At 38.0% G+C, this 18856-nt stretch overlaps 2 protein-coding genes across 2 annotated transcripts; both read left to right on the top strand.

Annotated features, from left to right (window-relative positions):
• The first annotated feature begins 745 nt into the window (after nucleotides 1-745).
• Nucleotides 746-1426, top strand: LOC140139232 (uncharacterized). Its single transcript, XM_072161012.1, has one exon. It carries the CDS (start codon nucleotides 746-748, stop codon nucleotides 1424-1426), a length of 681 nt encoding a protein of 226 aa, XP_072017113.1.
• A 12173-nt stretch (nucleotides 1427-13599) lies between these two features.
• Nucleotides 13600-18674, top strand: LOC140139231 (crystal protein-like). The gene is made up of 3 exons (XM_072161011.1): nucleotides 13600-13654; nucleotides 17187-17311; nucleotides 17667-18674. Exons 1-3 carry the CDS (start codon nucleotides 13600-13602, stop codon nucleotides 18672-18674), a joined length of 1188 nt encoding a protein of 395 aa, XP_072017112.1.
• Nucleotides 18675-18856: the final 182 nt, after the last annotated feature.

The raw sequence follows: 18856 nt of genomic DNA, 5'->3' as shown, positions 1-18856 counted from the left end.
TAAGTGTGCCGAAACTAGAGGAAGGTCATGATGAGAAACAGATATTTTGATGAGAAATGGCCAAAATTTCTTCTTTTTTTTTGATAAGAAAAAATTGCTATTTGTGGTGAGATAAAGTTTCTCATCGTAGTGTGTGTCTATTATTATTGTCTCATTGAAACTGGGGACACTACAGTTGATAATCCCCAGTAAATTTAGCTCACCACAAACATTATTTCTTTCTCATCCAAAAATATTTTTTGCCTAGCAAAGGGCGCCGGCCCAACTTAAAATTTTAAAAAATGAAAGAAATAAAAAAAAATGAACAAATTCGGCCATGAGCAGCAAACAATGGGCCAAAACCGTTGAGTTTTCGAGGGGGTAACCCCCTTAACACCATTTTTTTGTCGTTGACCAAAAGGCGCCCCCTCTATCAAAAATTCCTGGATCCGCCCCTGATAGGAACTGACATGCTTCACTTTGATGTGACAGAACAGAATTGACGTGGACAAAAATCTCAACCTTGACCTATTCCCTAAGGAACTTGAACATGCTGAACCAAAAATGGGATGGCTGCTTTAACCCTAAGTAGTTTTTACACCATTATGTTATCAAAAACAAAAACACACAAAACATAACTTCAAATCATAAGCACATTTTGGGAATCATTTTTTATTGCCTACCAGCCATTTTGACAAGATGTCTTTTTCTGTCAATAATTTTCCCCTCAAAGTTTAATTCGCTTGAACTTAGTTGAATTGCTGACATGATACTAGTATATGGCACAGGTGATTGGAGCATCATCATCACTGTATCATCATCCATCATCTCAATAGGAGTCCTATTTGACCAGTACATGACGCTCATACCTCAAGTGAACAATGTATGTCGCGCTGCGTGTCTGGCTATCTCCAAAATTGGCCGTATTCGGAAATACATCGACCGTCCTACGGCAGAACGTTTAGTGCATGCATTTGTGACATCCAGACTTGATGCTAACAATAGTCTGCTCTTTGGTCTAACAAGTTCTGCAATTTCTAAGCTTCAACGGGTACAAAACAGTGCCGTGCGACTTGTTTTAGGAGTCAGTGGCCATCGCGTTAATATCAACGATTTACGCCGAAATGAGCTGCACTGGCTTCCTGTGAAAGATCGAATTGTCTTCAAAATCCTCATGATCACATACAAATCACTGAATGGACTAGCTCCACCTTACCTGAAAGAACTTCTTAACACCTACAAACCGAGCCGCTCCCTTCGGTCGTCGTCGCTTTCTCTCCTTGAAGTACCACGGACTGTAGCAACATCAACGTACGGAGAGCGTGCCTTCTCAGTTTCTTCACCTAAGTTGTGGAATGGATTACCTCAGAAGATTAGGAATGCCGCGTCACTTGCCACATTCAAGAAACTGTTAAAAACTCATCTTTTTATCAATCCAACAGTTTAAATTATATGTGTTTTGCTGCTATGTTGTGCGTGGTATCCAGTTAAGCAGACGTTTTAGTTTTCTCACCTCTGTCGGTTTTTCCATCCGTTCGGCTTGTCCGTTCCACAGAGGTGATGGTCTGTTTTTGCTCTCTCCAACTCGTCTGCTGCCTGGATGCCATGCATGAATCAATTTTGTGCAATTTTTCTTTTCAGATTGCTTATGTTGTTTTTAAGTCATATGTATATTGTATGTTTTGGACCTATACTATGTTAGCTTTTTAAATCACGTTTTATCGTATGGTCATGTTTATGAGTGCTGCTTTCACTCTCTGAACTTTGTATATTTAATGCGGTTTTATCATTGTTTTTTATAACTTTTAATTTTGTGTATTGGTTGCATATTTATGTAAAGCGCTTAGAGGCCTTTTTAAAGGTATTTCTGCGCTATACAAACGCCTCATTATTATTATTATATAATCTGTCTCTTGCTTTATTAGCTTATTGCTGCAGGTGGTTCCGCCAGTAGAAGTTCAAAATTCATCTGTAAAGAAATAAACCAAAATATCAATTAAAAATGACAGGGAAAAAAAAAAAATATCTTGGGGCCTGACTTAATAGCTTGGGCCCCGACAATAAATTAGGGCCTGCGCTTCAAAATCAGAGCACTAAAAAACTAAAATACTACCTCGGGGCTTCAAGTGAAGTTACTATCATGTGGGCCCCAAGTTTACTAAGTCTGTGCCCCAAGTTACCAAGATGGGCCCCGAGTTACCAAGTTAAGGATAGTATGTCGGGCCCCAAGATTATTCGGGGGCTCTGTAATAATCTGGGATTGCAGTGGTGGAAAGGAATGATGGCAAGAAATTTGAATTCTTTTACGATTCTCAATTGATTTATCCAGTACCGTATTCATTCCAATAAGCACCCAGGGCGCTTAACGAAGTCATTTTGGGTGGGCGCTTATTTTTTACCTGGTTTACCTAATTTTTTGTGAGGGGTGATTATTAGAGATGAATTTACGTATGTTATAAAAGGGTCCTGAGACGTTCTTGTAGCTTTTCTGACGTAGAAAATGTATTGCAAGTTTACACCGGATGTGTAGTCCTCCAGCTATTTCACTATCAACATCTATCTGTCACTTCAACATTAATGATACCCTTTAGCAAATTGAATATACCCTGGGTGGGCGCTTATTGGATGGAATATGGTACATTAGTTAAAATTCACATAGTACATGTAGTTGATTTGCAGAGCTACAATCCAGCTGTAAGTAGGTAGCTACAAAAACTATGACTAATTCTGGACCATTGTTTGAGGTATCAATCATTATGGACAATTTTATTGAGTTATACATTTATTCGCATTTTAAGCCATATGACCTAATCCTTTTATCACCCAATATACGTCTAGCCCTCTTCTTTTGTTCCATTATCTATTGTATTTCTTTTGTTCAAAGTCTGGTCAACTGTCGATTATATCAAGTAATGTGGACAGGTCAAGATAATCTGGACAGGTCAAGATAATCTTGGTCAGGTCAAGATAATCTTGGTCAGGTCAATAAATTTTGAACAAGAGAACTACATGTTCATATTAGAAACACTGGCCACATTATTTGACTTTTGGACATTTCAACAACTTAAAATGCATCAAAGTTTAATATATTTTACACGATCAGCATAAATTATTATGCAAGTTTATGCATATTAGATTTAAATGAAGATGGTAAACAATACTTGTGTGTATTGAATGACACCAAGAACACCTTTATTGAATAATGCAAATTAGTTTGTATTATGTCTTAAAGCCTGTATAATTAAGACGAGGATGTCAATCTACCTTTGTCCCCCCTCTCCCAACTAACGCAGATTCCGACAAAGTAGGTAACAAAACAAGAGCCAGGAGGTCTTACAAATTAAGTTCAACCAAGGATATTTTGCACCTAAAATGCAGTACATTACAGGCCACAAGACTAGATGTAGAAAAACTACAACAATCTGCGGCCTAACCCCAACCAAAAAAGGTCGAGGAAGGTACCCAGGAATATGCGTTGATTTGGTTCAGGACATTTGTTCTATAAGTATATTACAGATAAATATAAATTCTATGGTGTTAAATGAGTTACCGCCATGTCTAGGTAAAACACACCCACTTTGACCTTTGAACTATTTACATATTCATTATTAATATTACGAATATGTATAATCGAGTGGGACATGACCACAAGTGAATTGAATAGAATCTCCAGTTAAAATCAATGCTGTATTGATTTGATTAAATCACTTTCAATTGACACTAGATAAGACTCGTAGACTCAAACGCAGGACACACGGGAAGAATATTACACTGTCCCGGTGTGTTTTTATTTTTGGAAAACCCTAAACTTACACAAGATAATCATATCAGCATTTCCAGTTTGTCTTTTGGAAAATGAATTAACCATAATAACAAATTCTTTTATTTTGGCTCACCGTATATGTAAGATAAACGGTTCAAAACAGACCATTACCATAGATAATCGGTGTCTTGTTGAGGTATGGTTCGCATGTTAGTCGCTCGGAAGGCTCAACCCCTTCGGGGTCTCGCCTTCCGAGCGACTAACATGCTCACCATACCTCAACAAGACACCGATTATCTATGGTAATGGTCTGTTTCTCACCCTTTATCTACTACATAAAGCAGTTACTCATTGTACATACCAGCGTTTTGTACTGTTGAGTTCATCAATATACATTCTGATTTGGAAGCCACACAGCTAACATCTCCTGAAAGCAGTTGCTGAGCCTACAACTGTACAATTCACTTTAAGTTGACATCACTGCTATCACTTAGTTGAGGAAATTCAAGAAATAATATCTTAAAATGGAAAAACATTTTACAAGAACAAACATGTTTTTCTCGTAAAGCTTTATGAGGCCTAAAATCTATATAAAATTTTTAATTTATATCAAGAGTTTAGGCTTAGCAAATAAAATTCTCCATTTCAATGTTCCGTAAAAGTTACGGAACATTGAAATCAAGGATTTTATCAAGATTTTAGGCTTCAGAAAGCTTTGCATAAAAGCTACGGAACATTAAAATCAATTTAAAATTCTCAATTTCAATTTTGACGAGATTTTAGGCCTGGTAAAGCTTTACAAGGCCTAAAATCTTGATAAAATACTTGATTTCAATGTTCTGTAAAAGCTACGGCACATTGAAATCAAGGGTTTTATCAGGATTTTAGGCATCGTAAAGCTTTGCATAAAAGCTACGGAACATTAAAATCAAGTAAAATTCTCAATTTCAATTTTATTGAATTTTAGGCCTAGTAAAGCTTTGAGGCCTAAAATCTTGATAAAATTCTCAATTTTAATGTTCCGTAAAAGCTACGACACATTGAAATGAAGGATTTTATTGAGATTTTAGGCCTCGTAAAGATTTGCATACAAGCTACGGAACATTGAAATCAATTCAAATTTAATTTTACTGAGATTTTAGGCCTTGTAAAGCTTTACGATGCCTAAAATCCTGATTAAAATTCTTGATTTCAATGTTCCGTAAATAATAATACACAGGCTTTTATAAAGCGCCATTTCAGGTGATCACAGCGCATGAAACAATATACATAAAAAACACAACAATAAGAAAAATTAAGCAAAAAAGCAACATGATACAATGCAAGAACTATTATTGTGGGAAAAGGTGGGATTTGAGGCCCTTTTTGAAGACTGGAAGTGAGCCGGTGGATCTTATGGTTTGAGGCAGGCTGTTCCACATGGATGGTGCTGTAAAAAAGAACGTCTTGTCAGCGGCTGATTTGAGAGTTCTGCTGTTTATTTTTGGTAATTCAAGACGAGTGACGTCGGTTGATGAGCACAATCCCCCACGGGCAGGAGAGTACAAAGTCAGGAGCGATGACAAATAGGCTGGTGCAATATCATTGATGGCCTTAAACACACACAGCAAGATCTTAAAGCTATCCGCTCCTTGACTGGCAGCCAATGAAGTTGTTGGAGAAAGGGGATGCATGGTCATATTTGGTGGCGCGAAAGATCAGTTTAGCAGACCAGTTCTGCAGTCGTTGAAGTCTGGAGATATCGGCTTGTCTTGCACCCAGAAGAAGAGCATTGCCGTAATCAAGGCGTGACAGAACTAGAGAGCGAATTATGTGATTGCAGGTGTCAAAGTCCAAATAACGACGGATGCGGGTGATATTCCTGAGATGTGTATTCAAACTGCTACAGATGGATGATATGTGGGATGTCATTGTCATGTGAGTGTCGAAGATGACTCCAAGATTCCGTACCGTCTCAGATGGGTGAATGGTGTCAGAACCAACTTCTAAAGTAACCGGTAGCATGCGCTGCTTGTTGTGTGGGGATATGGCAATGAAAAACTCGGTCTTATCATTGTTCAACTTGAGCGTAAAAGCTACGGCACATTGAAATCAATGATTTTTTCAAGATTTTAGGCATCATGAAGCTTTGCGTAAAAGCTACGGGTAATTGAAATCAATTATAATTCTCAATTTCAATTTTATCGAGATTTTAGGCCTAGTAAAGCTTTACAAGGCCTAAAATCTCAATAAAATTCTCAATTTCAATGTTCCATAAAAGCTACGGCACATTGAAATGAAGGATTTTATCAAGATTTCAGGCATCGTAAAGCTTTGCATAAAAGCTATGGAACATTAAAATCAATTAAAATTCTCAATTTCAATTTTATCGAGATTTACGATGCCTAAAATCCCGATTAAAATTCTTGATTTCAATGTTCCGTAAAAGCTACAGCACATTGAAATCAATGATTTTTTCAAGATTTTGGGCATCGTAAAGCTTTGCATAAAAGCTACGGGTAATTGCAATAATTCTCAATTTTATCAAGATTTTAGGCCTAGTAAAGCTTTACAAGGCCTTAAATCTCAATAAAATTCTCAATTTCAATGATCCGTAAAAGCTACGGCACATTGAAATGAAGGATTTTGTCGAGATGCCAGGCATCGTAAAGCTTTGCATAAAACCTATGGAACATTAAAATCAATTTAATTCTCAATTTCAATTTTATCAAGATTTTGGGCCTTAAAAGCTTTAGTTTACGAGGCCTAAAATCTTGATAAAATTCTTGATTTCAATGTTCTGTAAGCTCAAGCGTAAATTAAAATTGATTGGGCAGCTGATTGGGGGGGGGTAGGGACAATATATTACTTTGATGTGTGAGGTTTTACTCATTTTCCAGCTTTTTGTGTGAGATTTATTACCTAGGCGTGAGATTATACTACCTGCGACTGCGTGAGACCGCGAGAAAGTGACCCAGTGCATGAGACTCACGCGGCACGCCAATGCATGAGAGTTGACAGCCCTGATGACCATTATTAATACTGCAGAGATCATTCCAGAAAGGAAAGCAGTAAATATGTCATGCATGTTTCGTTTTGTTTGTTGTCAATTTATCATGACAAATTGACATGCAATAAAAATGCATGACAAAACTTTATAAAATAAATGTAGATATTTATATAGCGCTTTATGCCGTAAACAGCCTCAAAGCGCTTTACATTTATTCCGCCGTTATTAGAATATGTCGGAACCACGTTTGCTGCCTACAAATGGCGCAGGGTTCATCAGTACAACGACTGTGACTACTATTGTCTGTCCAAATAACTTAGACACCCGGTTTTTAGGATATATTTCGAAAAGTTTTCACTTTGGCAAAAAGTCATGAAAGAAAAGTGGCTAAACACGGTCAGACCTAACAGAAATTATTAGTAAAGCGATAAAAAATATTCTTCCTTGTCTACTTTTATTCAATTTTGACCAATTTACAGCAAGATATCTGGGTCCAGCCGAATATTCCTAATGACTTGAAACTTTTGATGGGATAATCTATTTACAGTAAGGGGTGTTTGAACATTGTAATCATGCATATTGATCAGTGATTCCACCCTTATTTTCTTTGATCCTTTTACTAATTCACAATAATGGCGGTCTACTCAAATGCATTCAACAAAAGCATGTTTGCAATCTACCGCGAGAGGTCGTCACACGCATAACAAATACACTACTATCAAATAGGTTGATGACAATATTTGATTGAATGGACTACACTGTGCCATGATTTCGGTGAAGGGCACCGGTTCAAATCCTTTGTTTGGAGCCAATCAATAATTTCATGCACAACCTCTATAACTCAAAAGATGTCACAGTTGGTGCATTATAACAAATGATAGGGCAAGTTACTATGCGTCTGGAGTGTATTGTGAATTATACTCCTCACCAATAACATCAGAACATTCATATGGCATACAATTTGTATTTTCTTAGAATTGTGCCAAGCCAAAAGCATGCACAGAAGAAGACTCAAGTACCGCGCCGAATTATTGTAATTGGATGAGGGACAGCTGGGATCACTGAGTTAATACACTAAGAATAAATATATGCCAATTAGAAACACTGTTTGCATTTTATGACCTGAATTATATTTTTCACTTTTATAAAATGTTTTTGGTGAGGAGTATAATTAATTTACTATTCATCCATTCACTATCCAAAAGCACCATACCTACAAATCTGTATAATGAGACCTTCCAAAATAATGGTACCCAACTTCTACCGGATTATTTTTAAAGTGTTGAGAAAAACCTTCCAATTTCAATAGAATTTCTGGTAAACTTTCACTCAATGTTTTGGAAACACAAAAATCCCGTTAGGTCTCAGCGAATGTTAACACTTTTCTTTCATGACTTTCTTTGAAAGAGTATATTTTTTCAAATAAGTAACAAAAACTGGGTGTCTAAGTTAATTGGACAGACAATAGACGTTCGCCTTTCGTATCTCTTTCCTTGTTGGAAAGGTATAACGTTGAGGAGATAGGAACATGTACGAAGATCCGGGACCTACTCTGCCATGTTTGGCTGAGTAACGGTACATGAACACGGTCTTTTGTGCCTATGTAAATTAGTCATTGTGTAAAGCTGTGTTTATACCCATGGGTTACTCATCATCAGACTGAATCAATGTCGCTAACTACACAAGTTATGTGTACAATTTTAGAGAACGTTGACCGACAGAGCATGTCAATATAGGCCTACGTGTCGCTTTTTAAAAAACAGCGAATCATGCGCATGCTCAGCAGGCAAATACGACGGCGATTTAGTACACTGATCATGCGTGCGATTCAGGTTTCTGCAAAAGCGATTGAGTATAAATGCATCTTTAGAAATGACCGGCGATTGTGTGTTCTCAAGTGGGTTTTATCATGTTAATTAGTGACCTGACACACATTTGTACTGGTTCGATCAAGCATTGAAATGCTGTCATTTTTTGTACTGGATCGTTCAAGCATCTCCAACAAATTTTTCAATGTAAGTGCCTCTGGCCCTAGTAGAAGTAAAAAACGGATACTATGGCCGGAGTTCTAGGGCTAGTGACTACCCCTAACAGCTTCCCATTGCACCTGGGTGGGGTGAGGCAAGCGTGACAAAGCGCCTTGCCCAAGATTTCAATTTATATAAATAAAAGGAAGTCGCTCAATCTTGTCCAGAAGCAGGCTCCGAGATGCTTTCACTTTCAGCTCTGATTCATTCGTACATTGATCGGGTACATATTGCCATTAAACCATCTGAAGTTCATTTTTGCAAAACTATTCAATCACTATGGAAATAACAAAAAAATGGTCGGTTGCTAGGCCGTTGAGGTCAATAACCTTACGGGTCAGGTCATGACAAAAAATGCGTCAAATGCAAGCGTTGTCCAACACGCGCGCTTAGTGGTGAGTCTCGCACCTAGACACGTACTGCGTCTACCACATCGCGTTTACATCACTCCGCGTGTAGGCCTACGCGTGACTACTAGGCGGAGACAGTGGCGGATCCAGGAATTTGGGAAGGGGGAGAATTAAGCACCATTGTGTTGTGCGCCGCATGGGGTTGTCTGAGGGAGGTGTGTCCCCTCAGAATTGGTTTTTAAACTTGGTCAAAGTAAAGGACTAATTTGAACCATTTCGTGGACATTTTTAACATTAAAGGGGGGGCAAGGGCTGGGTGTGCCCCCTGCCTGCATCCGCCACAGACATGATGGGAGATCGTTGATCATGATCAAAATGCGATATAGTGTAGGCCTATATCTTCCATAAACATGTAAAAATGAAAAGCAAATCAAAAGGGTTAGAAAATTGTAAACAAAAATAGGAACCTCGAAAGGGGGGCGGGGCACAGGCCCGGTGTGCCCATGCTTGGATTTTCCAAATATATTATTGTGTTGCAAATGCCATATTTTGTCATAAACACCAAACAACCGTATATGCATATACAGGGTCCGATGCCCCCCCCCAATCAAGTGTAACCAACATGTTAAAATGTATAGCGCTCTATTTTAGTCTCGAACTGTTTCAAAAGAAACAGAGTAAAACCGTTATCACAGATCTGGATATTCAGAACTTTAATAATTCTCAGTGACAGAAGCTAACATGATGAATAATGATCCACAACAAGATATAGGGCCTAACATGTCTATAATCTCCCCCGTTTACCATCTTTACTAATCACTCCTGTTTAGTTACCGCTCCCATTTACTAACCGCTCCCGTTTACGCAACTAGCGGGGACCCGCGCGAAGCGCGGGTCTCCCGCTAGTTAACAATAATTTGATAATATAAACAAAAACACCGACGCTATTTAACACATGGAAATGAACATGTGTTTAATTTGCACAAAATCAGCACTGTTCTACCGATTTTTCTCGATTTTTTATAGTACGCCGGGAGTAGTTCAGTCGGGGAGTTCTAGACGTTCGCCTTTCGTATCTCTTTCCTTGTTGGAAAGGTATAACGTTGAGGAGATAGGAACATGTACAGTCTCAGTACAGAAGATCCGGGACCTACTCTGCCATGTTTGGCTGAGTAACGGTACATGAACACGGTCTTTTGTGCCTATGTAAATTAGTCATTGTGTAAAGCTGTGTTTATACCCAGACTGAATCGTTGTCGCTAACTACACAAGTTATTTGTGCAATTTTAGAGAACGTTGACCGACAGAGGGTGTCAATATAGGTCTACGTGTCGCTTTTGAAAAACAGCGAATCATGCGCATGCTCAGCAGGCAAATACGACGGCGATTTAGTACACTGACCATGCGTGCGATTCAGGTTTCTCCAAAAGCGATTGAGTATGAATGCATCTTTAGAAATGACCGGCGATTGTGTGTTCTCAAGTGGGTTTTATCATGTTAATTAGTGACCTCGATCAAGCATTGAAATGCTGTCATTTTTTGTACTGGATCGTTCAAGCATCTCTAACAAATTTTTCAATGTAAGTGCCTCTGGCCCTAGTAGAAGTAAAAACGGATATTATTATGGCCAGAGTTCTAGGGCTAGGGAGTTCAGTCATGAAGCAATTCCTGGAGAGGGCAATCCCTCATTTGCATGTGACGCTTTCTTATTTAAATTAGCCATTGTGTTATTGCTTAATATTCATATGTTATGGGGAGCACTTTACACCACCAGGTTGGGCAAGTCATGAATAATTTAGCGTTGTGAAGCCAAATAAACTTATTATTTCCCAGGCTTGAAAAAAAATTACAGGCAGAGGTGGGAATCGATCTCGGTACCTCCCGGTTAAAAAGCACAGTGCAAGACCGCTAAGCCAGCTAAATATCTGTTGTGAGACGTGTAACATTAAATCAGTAATAAAAGACGTAGATTCTTATTTTGGGCTCAAATTGTAGAAAAGGGGAAATATTTGTCTCTGCTCTAAAGAAAATAAAAATTGAGATCTTCAAAACAAAATGTTACGGCCCTAAAAAAAAAAAAAAAGATTGATATCAAAATAACTTTAAATTCATTTCACGAGGCGGCATTGTCACAGACGAACACTGTATAGGCTAAAACTAGGTCCTCACCACTAGAAGACGTCGTAGCACAGTGGTAGAGCATCAGACTGGTGATGCAAAGGTTGTTGGTTCGAGTCCTCCTGTCAGCAATGTTTGTTTTTGTGAATGCAATGCTACGATACCATTTGTTCAAATTTTTCTTATTTATTTATTTCTTTTTTATTTATTTATTTATTTATTTGTTTATTTATGTAAATAATTATGCTTGTATTTATTTTGTTTAATCACTCACTCACACTCTTTAGAAAAAAAGGGCTCTTGGTCGATCAGTTCATTTATTCATTGTTTGATGGTTTGATATGATATGTCTATTGATTGAAATTGAATATCATATAATTTATTCATATTCATTGTTTGTGAATTGATTGATTAATTAACTGATTGATTGATTTGTTGAGCCGGTGCAAATGCGTGAAATGTTAGAGGTGAGTTACTTGAACAAGCCTTAATAATTATAATAAATAAATAAATAAATAAATAAATAAATAAATAAATAAATAAATAAATAAATAAATAAATAAATAAATAAATAAATAAAAATAATAAATAAATAAATAAATAAATAAATCGCTTTCCCCCTCTCAGCCTGCAAAAATATTGTGACCACCCCTGTTGCACATTCAAATTATTGGGATCCCAAATAATGATTAAATACATCAGATTTGTAGATGTAGGCCTACAGTAAAAAAACTTTTTTTTAAACTAAACCGATATTTTACTCATTATTGACCATGGTAGGCGAAACCGTCAATAGTGATTAAAGAATTTTTGTTCAAAATAAAAATTTCCATATCATAAGCGTTTCCGGACCTTTACTATTATCCTCCCCCTGCCCCCGAAGCGAAGTACTCACGTATAAGGTTTTCCACGAAAATCCAGAGACATGGGTCTCCCTTTAGATTTTCGGTGCTATGTGTGAAAAACATGCCGGAAAACATGTTGCTTTTACTATTTTCAAGCTCAAATCCTTAGATATGGGTCCTTACTTTCCTGACAATCCTTAGATATGGGTAGGGGACCTACCTATTTTCGGTAAAATCGTGACCCTTAGAAATGGTTATGGGTTCACGGCCGACAACTATAGTTTGAATGATATTTATTATCACACGAGGAAATAAAAACAAACGAATATGGCGCCTCACGTGCTTCAGGTCAGGTCAGTGGTCAAAGGTTTTTTATCGCTAAATCGCTGGCTGAATATCGTATCAAATTCAAGTGATACACTACCGTCGTATTATTGACACCAATTCCTAATTTCGACATTACTATTGCGAAAGGTTATTCCATTATCAAATTAGTAGACTTTCTGTAAAAACAAATCACTGGTGCCTGATGGGAAATACTAGTGCGCCATCACCGGATTGCTCCTGCTCTGCTAGCTGGCGCACTTTCAAGCTTGCTACTCGCATTGAACAGGCAGAGTTCGCAAAACTAACGGCGTCGTTATTTGCCAACCCTAAAAGGGATCGAAATTAATTATTCATAACCGATCGATAACTGGCCTCATTTTCTAACTAGCAAACCAGCGGGATTTGTCATAGGTTTGCGTTGATAATAGAACAACCGTGAAGTTAGTGTCACCCCCTTGGTTCAGTGTACGCTGTGCATACACGGCGCAGAATTCGGCAACCTTTACGTTGACCGATGTCGACGAAGGTCCGCATGGAGCCTCGATTATAATTCCAATTTATTGCAAATAAAAGAGTCCGCCGCTCACAAATTTCACCTCAACATAAAATTAACATATTATAGTTTTATATTTTATTATTCTCTAACTGTTATTTTGTTTTATACGGCAAATTCACACCTCTTGAATAATGTAAACATGACGAGAACATTACTTACCGTGACCCAAGCAGTGAACACATCAAAATGACTTCCGGCGATGATGGCATTTCAGATTTGTAAATTTGGTATCAAAAGTTCAACAAAGTCAACATCCATGTAATTTTTTACGTATTAACAGTCGATTGATGTTTTTTATTTTCTGTAATGAACTGTCAAAAAGTTGTTTAAAAATCAGCGGTAAAATTTGACCTTTTAACGGTCGTATGTGAAAGTTGCCGTCGTACTGTAGGATTTAGTGCAAAAATGCCCGGGAAAATGCCTCGTCTACAATAGCTGCCAGGTGACGTATTTGTAGATGTGTACAATATAGAATACAGCAATTGTCAAAATGTCTATAGGGCAGCTATTTCAGATAGGCCTTCTTGCACTTCCCCTCGACTTAATTACAGACAACACACCTCGGTTGGCTGATCACATGGGCACATTAACCATCTGTCAATATAGTCATTGGAGCACAGAATAACACCAAGAACTGCAACCAAGATGAAAACGACGAAGACAAAATGCGAAGACGAAGAGGAAGATGATGATGATGATAGTAATGATAATGATGATGATGATGGTAATGATGGTGATGATGATAGTGATGATGATGATGATGATGATGATGATAGTGATGATGATGATGATAATGAACACAATGACGACGTCGACGACGATGATGATGATGATAGTGATGATGATGATGATGATGATAGTGAAGATGATGATGATGATTATGATGACGATGATGATGATGATGATAATGAACACAATGACGACGACGACGATGATGATGATGATGATATGATGATGATGATAATGAACACAATGACGACGACGATGACGACGATGATGATGATGATGATGATGACAGTGGCGTAACTAGACATTTTCATTTGGGGGGGCAAGCGGGGGCAAACATAATAAATGAGGGGGCAGGAATCCAGCACCTTTTTGCGACCAAATAAGTGTATGGTACAAATGCGCGTGAAGCGCGCGAAAATTTTTGGCATATTGAAGCTAAACTGGTGACATATGGTAAAAAAGTGGAATAAATGCGCGCGAAGCGCGCTAAAATTTGTTTTTAAGGTTAAAATGACCAGATATGAGGTTAATTAATAACTCTCAGAAGTAGGCCTACTTTAACTTTTTTCATTTGGGGGGCAAACAGGGGCAAGGGTTCAAAATGGGGGGGCTCCAGCCCCCCCTGCCCCCCGCTGGTTACGCCACTGGATGATGATGACATGATGATGATGACGACGATGATGATAATAAAAATTCCCTTTAAAAGGGAAAGCCAGCCTCAATGTAGAAGAGGTCTTGTAATTCATGTAATTAGTTTTGGTCAATGTGAAAGGCATTTTTAGGATCACGCTTACATCTACATGACAGTCCACCAAACCATCAACGATGAGAACATGCACACTGAAACAGCAGAAAACATTAATTCCTAATCTCATGTCAACTCTTTTAATTCATTACATGTACTCCAAATTGTTCTGGTCTGTTTGTTTTGTTGTTGTTGTTGTTGTTGTTGTCGTTGGTTTTTTTTGTCTTTTCAGCTTTTTACCCACGATATCTCAATTTCCAATTTTGTAATACCAGAACTTACGAACTCAATATCTTCGCTTAGGAATGTCCGATTTCACTGCTTTCGATACACTGCCGGTTTGAGTTAACTTACATGTACATTTTATTTTAAAATAACTTAATTAATTCGCAATGTATAGTTTAAGCCTACTATATTATAATAGATAGTGGCCAGCACATTTATAAAGGACTGGTTACTCACTACAATCTTCACTCTTAAACTGTGGTTTTCTGAATGTGCTGATCATGTTGATGGCTAGTCGGAAACTCCTGCGAAGCTATGGACATGGCATCTTACATACTCCATTCTATAACAGTCTGCCTAGTGCCTTGTGTGTTTTCTCTTCAATCATTTTGTTGAATGTAATTTTATGAATCAAATAGTTATGTGTCATTTTATTTATAATAAAGAAGTTATTAAATTAATAAAGTAAGACAATTTATTTATCTATAAGTGCATGTCAAATGGGGTACATTGTTCAATACTATATGCATAAATTATGCCCATATTATAGCTAGGCCCTAAAAACTTTATTTTGCATCGGATTTTTCCCGTTGAAAAGACAAAACTGATGTTTATGATAGCAACCATTTCATCAATAACATTTTGAGTCATTTTTATCCATAAAACGACACAGGATATGATAGATAACTACTTTCACATCAATATGGTCCATATGATCACAGATTGTTGAGAATCTGTGATATGATCCGGGGATATGATGAAGATTTTGATTCTATAGATCTGTTATCAACATGATATCACGCTGTTCAGTGGTCAAGGAGTATAAGGACCCCCGGTCAAGGACACTGATATGACATCATAGGTGATGTCAGATTTTCTTCTGCTGACCATATGATGCTATTTATATATTAACTATTATTGTTACATTTAGGCCTTTAAACTTTTAAAGTCATAATTAATTAGTTCAAACATAACTTTGGTAATACTCACTCGTTTTCGTTCGTTGAAACGGCAAAACATACTTACTTATTCTACCAATTCTAATTAAATTTCTTAACAATAAATTTAACCACAAAAAGTAAAAAAAAAATCATTCCAATACCACTAAAATATAATCTCTTGAGTAAACTGACCCCAAACCTGAAACAGGTACCAGCCCCGAATGGGCTGGCGAAAAGACATACGAATCTAAATAAAAATCCCTTTAAAAGGGAATACCCAGGCCGTACGGAGGTCACATGACTGCACAACCCCCCGGACTGCCCCACCTTAGCTCCACATAGCTGCAAAGAGGTAGGCAGTGTATGCAGTAAGCCTATATAAAACACAGGTCTTCTGATCAGTCAAGAAGGTGGTGATTCAACCAAAGAACTAGTACTCCACAACTGAGCTATGATTGCTGAATAGGCCTAAGTATATGAACTACCTGTATGCTACTAGCCATACTGGTACTACATGTTGCCCTCTGACTGCAGTCAGAGATCATCAGTCCCCATTATGCCAATATGTTTGTATGTATATATATGAATGCATGTGGTGTTACTATGCTATAGAACATTTGGCTCAGAGGTCACAGCTAGGATATCAATTTAAAGTAAATGATTTGGTACATGAAGATCAATCAAAACTAATTATGAACTTGTGACGGCCAGATTTAGTGACCTTCTCTGTCAAACATTGCACAGATTCTCATGTTGAGTATCTGTGATTTTTATAAGAGTGAGAATGTTTCACTGGCAAATGCTTAATCAATACTTAATTATTTTGATAAAAGTAGGCCTATATCAAACAGTCTAAGTGGAATAACTTGCATGATGGGAGCAGGAGGATTTTTTACAATTAATTTAGTGTCCGATTATAATAGGTTCCTTCTAATGGTTCCTTCTAATTCAGTCTGTGATGAGAACAACAATGCAATTCAAATCATAGATGTTTAAGAAGTGTGACCTCAGACCAGCCAGCCAGCTAGCCAAGTTCATGAATTAGTGGCCATGGCCATTCACCAGTCAACTTTCATATTGCAACATCATCCCTATATGTCAAAAAATAACTTCATAGGCTACAGAACAGCTGTAGGAATAATTGTCATGGGGACTTGAATGAGGTTAATATTCCACCCATTCCCTGGGTAAAGTCAAGCTCTACTGAATATAGTTTTATGAATTTTGTCATGGGGAGTGAGGTTAGTTTTTTTGTTTTTTTTTGATCCATTAGATACTCTGCATTATCCTGTAAAATAATTTTAATGAGGACGAAGCAAATGCATTTGGCTACTTCGTTTCAAAGTAGCCAATTTGGGTTCAAAGGACAAGGTCTAAACTGAATGTAATATCACCCAGGGCTGAAGCCTGGGTGAAAAAAGGCTTAAAAGAGTTGACATGTAGGCCTTGGCTATAATTGAAGTGGCTGCGGTGAAAGCAACGACCGTCACCGTTTTCCTGGGATTGTTTTTGACACGTTCGCACTTTGTAAAACTAATTTCAAGTACATGTAATTTGTTTGCCCCATTTATTTCTTGTGCTTTTTTTGTTAGGTGCTCTGGGATTTTTATACACAGGAGATGACACAATACTCGGTAATTTTGCCATTCTAGATCAGCACGCTGTTCTGAGATTTGTACAGAAAAATATTGCCGCATTTGGAGGTGACCCTGGCAAGGTAACATTAACAATAATAATAGAAAGTTGAGGCTGGGTAAAATGAGAATGAAATGACAGCTAGTGGCGAAGTTAAGTAGAGGGCGTAATTTATAAATTGATGCGATCATGGGCCACAGTGGGAGACATCGGAACGCAATACATGACAAACCTTATATAAGATAATCAAATTGCTATTCAGTTGATCTTCAAGTCCAACTTAAGCAGCACGTGTCAGTCATGAGAGTGTCGTCGACATACCGCTACCACGATTCCTTGGTGGACCCACGTTTTACCAACAATTATTATCTGAAGTTATCGTGGTTATTTTTCAATATTCAGTATCATCCATCTATTTTTCTCTCATCCGTTTACAGGTCACGTTGATGGGACCATCATCTGCAGCAGAGATGGTAGCAATACATTTAATCTCCCCAATCAGCGATTATCTCTTTCACCAAGCCATCATGACTAGCATATACTTCTCTAGCCCGTTCCGTGAAGCTGATGCAGATGCGCCTCTTTTCGGCAAGAAGTTTGCTCGATACGCAGGTTGTATAATGGCTAGTCCGGCGTGTCTCAGAAAACTCCCCGTTCAAGATATAATACTTATTCAGAGTTTGATGATGTATAGTGACATAGGAAGTGTTACTGGAGAAAGTCCTCTACAAGATTTCCAACGATGGAGTCCTGTTGTAGATGGTGATACGGTGCCTATGCAGCTTCTGGATGCCTTTGAAACAAAGCAATTTCAACTTAAACCGATGATTATTGGGGTCACCCGTGATGACGCACGAGTTTATGCATTTGTTATCAGCAATGAACCACTGGATTTGCCTTCATATTTACGAATTATACTAGAGTATTTTCCCGCGATAAAGGCCGCCAAAATCGCGAAACAGTACCCTCCGTTTATAGGAGCTGATAACCGCGACACTCTCGGTGTTTTGATGACCGATTTCACTGCTGTATGTTCCAGCCGATTTGTAAGCGGTATAGTAAAGTCCTCTAATATTCCAGTTTACCACTACATTTACGATAATCCTCTACCACAAAAATTATCAAGTTATAATTTCTGTATCGGTTACTCCTGTCATGATGAGGACTATTTGTTCAGGTACAATAACGCTATCTTACAGAACTACACATCTAATGCGACTGAAGAAAGACTAGCTGAGAGCATGATTTACTACTGGACTAATTTTGCGCATACGGGAAATCCTGGTAAAGACGACTGGAGAACAGAGACTAAGGATTTTCCTTCGTGGTCAGCTTATGATACGAATTGTAACGGAATTTGGTCCGATGCGGTCTGGCAGGCGGGGTTAGGGTCAGGTACAGAAACCTGGCCAATCCAGAGTGAGTGCGCAGAGCTAGCGCAATGAATGGATAATATGTACATGTGCGTATCAAAACGGGATGGGCGTACCAAAAGCGAGCGCGTGTACCAAAGTGAATGTGCCAAAATTGGGCTACTTAATTTGAATAATTGAAGCGGGGCCAATACGCACCTTGAAACAATGCGAAAAAGGGCGCTTGCTTGCTTATTACTGATTAATACTACTTT

The sequence above is a fragment of the Amphiura filiformis genome, chromosome 18, assembly GCF_039555335.1.
Source record: "Amphiura filiformis chromosome 18, Afil_fr2py, whole genome shotgun sequence".
NCBI lineage: Eukaryota > Metazoa > Echinodermata > Ophiuroidea > Amphilepidida > Amphiuridae > Amphiura > Amphiura filiformis.
This window is presented reverse-complemented; position numbering and strand designations above follow the sequence as displayed.

Bases quoted from the DNA above. Each gene is read 5' to 3' on its own strand.
- LOC140139232 (XM_072161012.1), top strand. From the start codon at position 746: ATGATACTAGTATATGGCACAGGTGATTGGAGCATCATCATCACTGTA.
- LOC140139231 (XM_072161011.1), top strand. From the start codon at position 13,600: ATGAAAACGACGAAGACAAAATGCGAAGACGAAGAGGAAGATGATGAT. The intron at 13,655-17,186 runs GTAATGATAATG...TTTTTTTGTTAG, and splicing joins GGAAGATGATGATGATGATA to GTGCTCTGGGATTTTTATAC. The intron at 17,312-17,666 runs GTAACATTAACA...ATCCGTTTACAG, and splicing joins TTGGAGGTGACCCTGGCAAG to GTCACGTTGATGGGACCATC.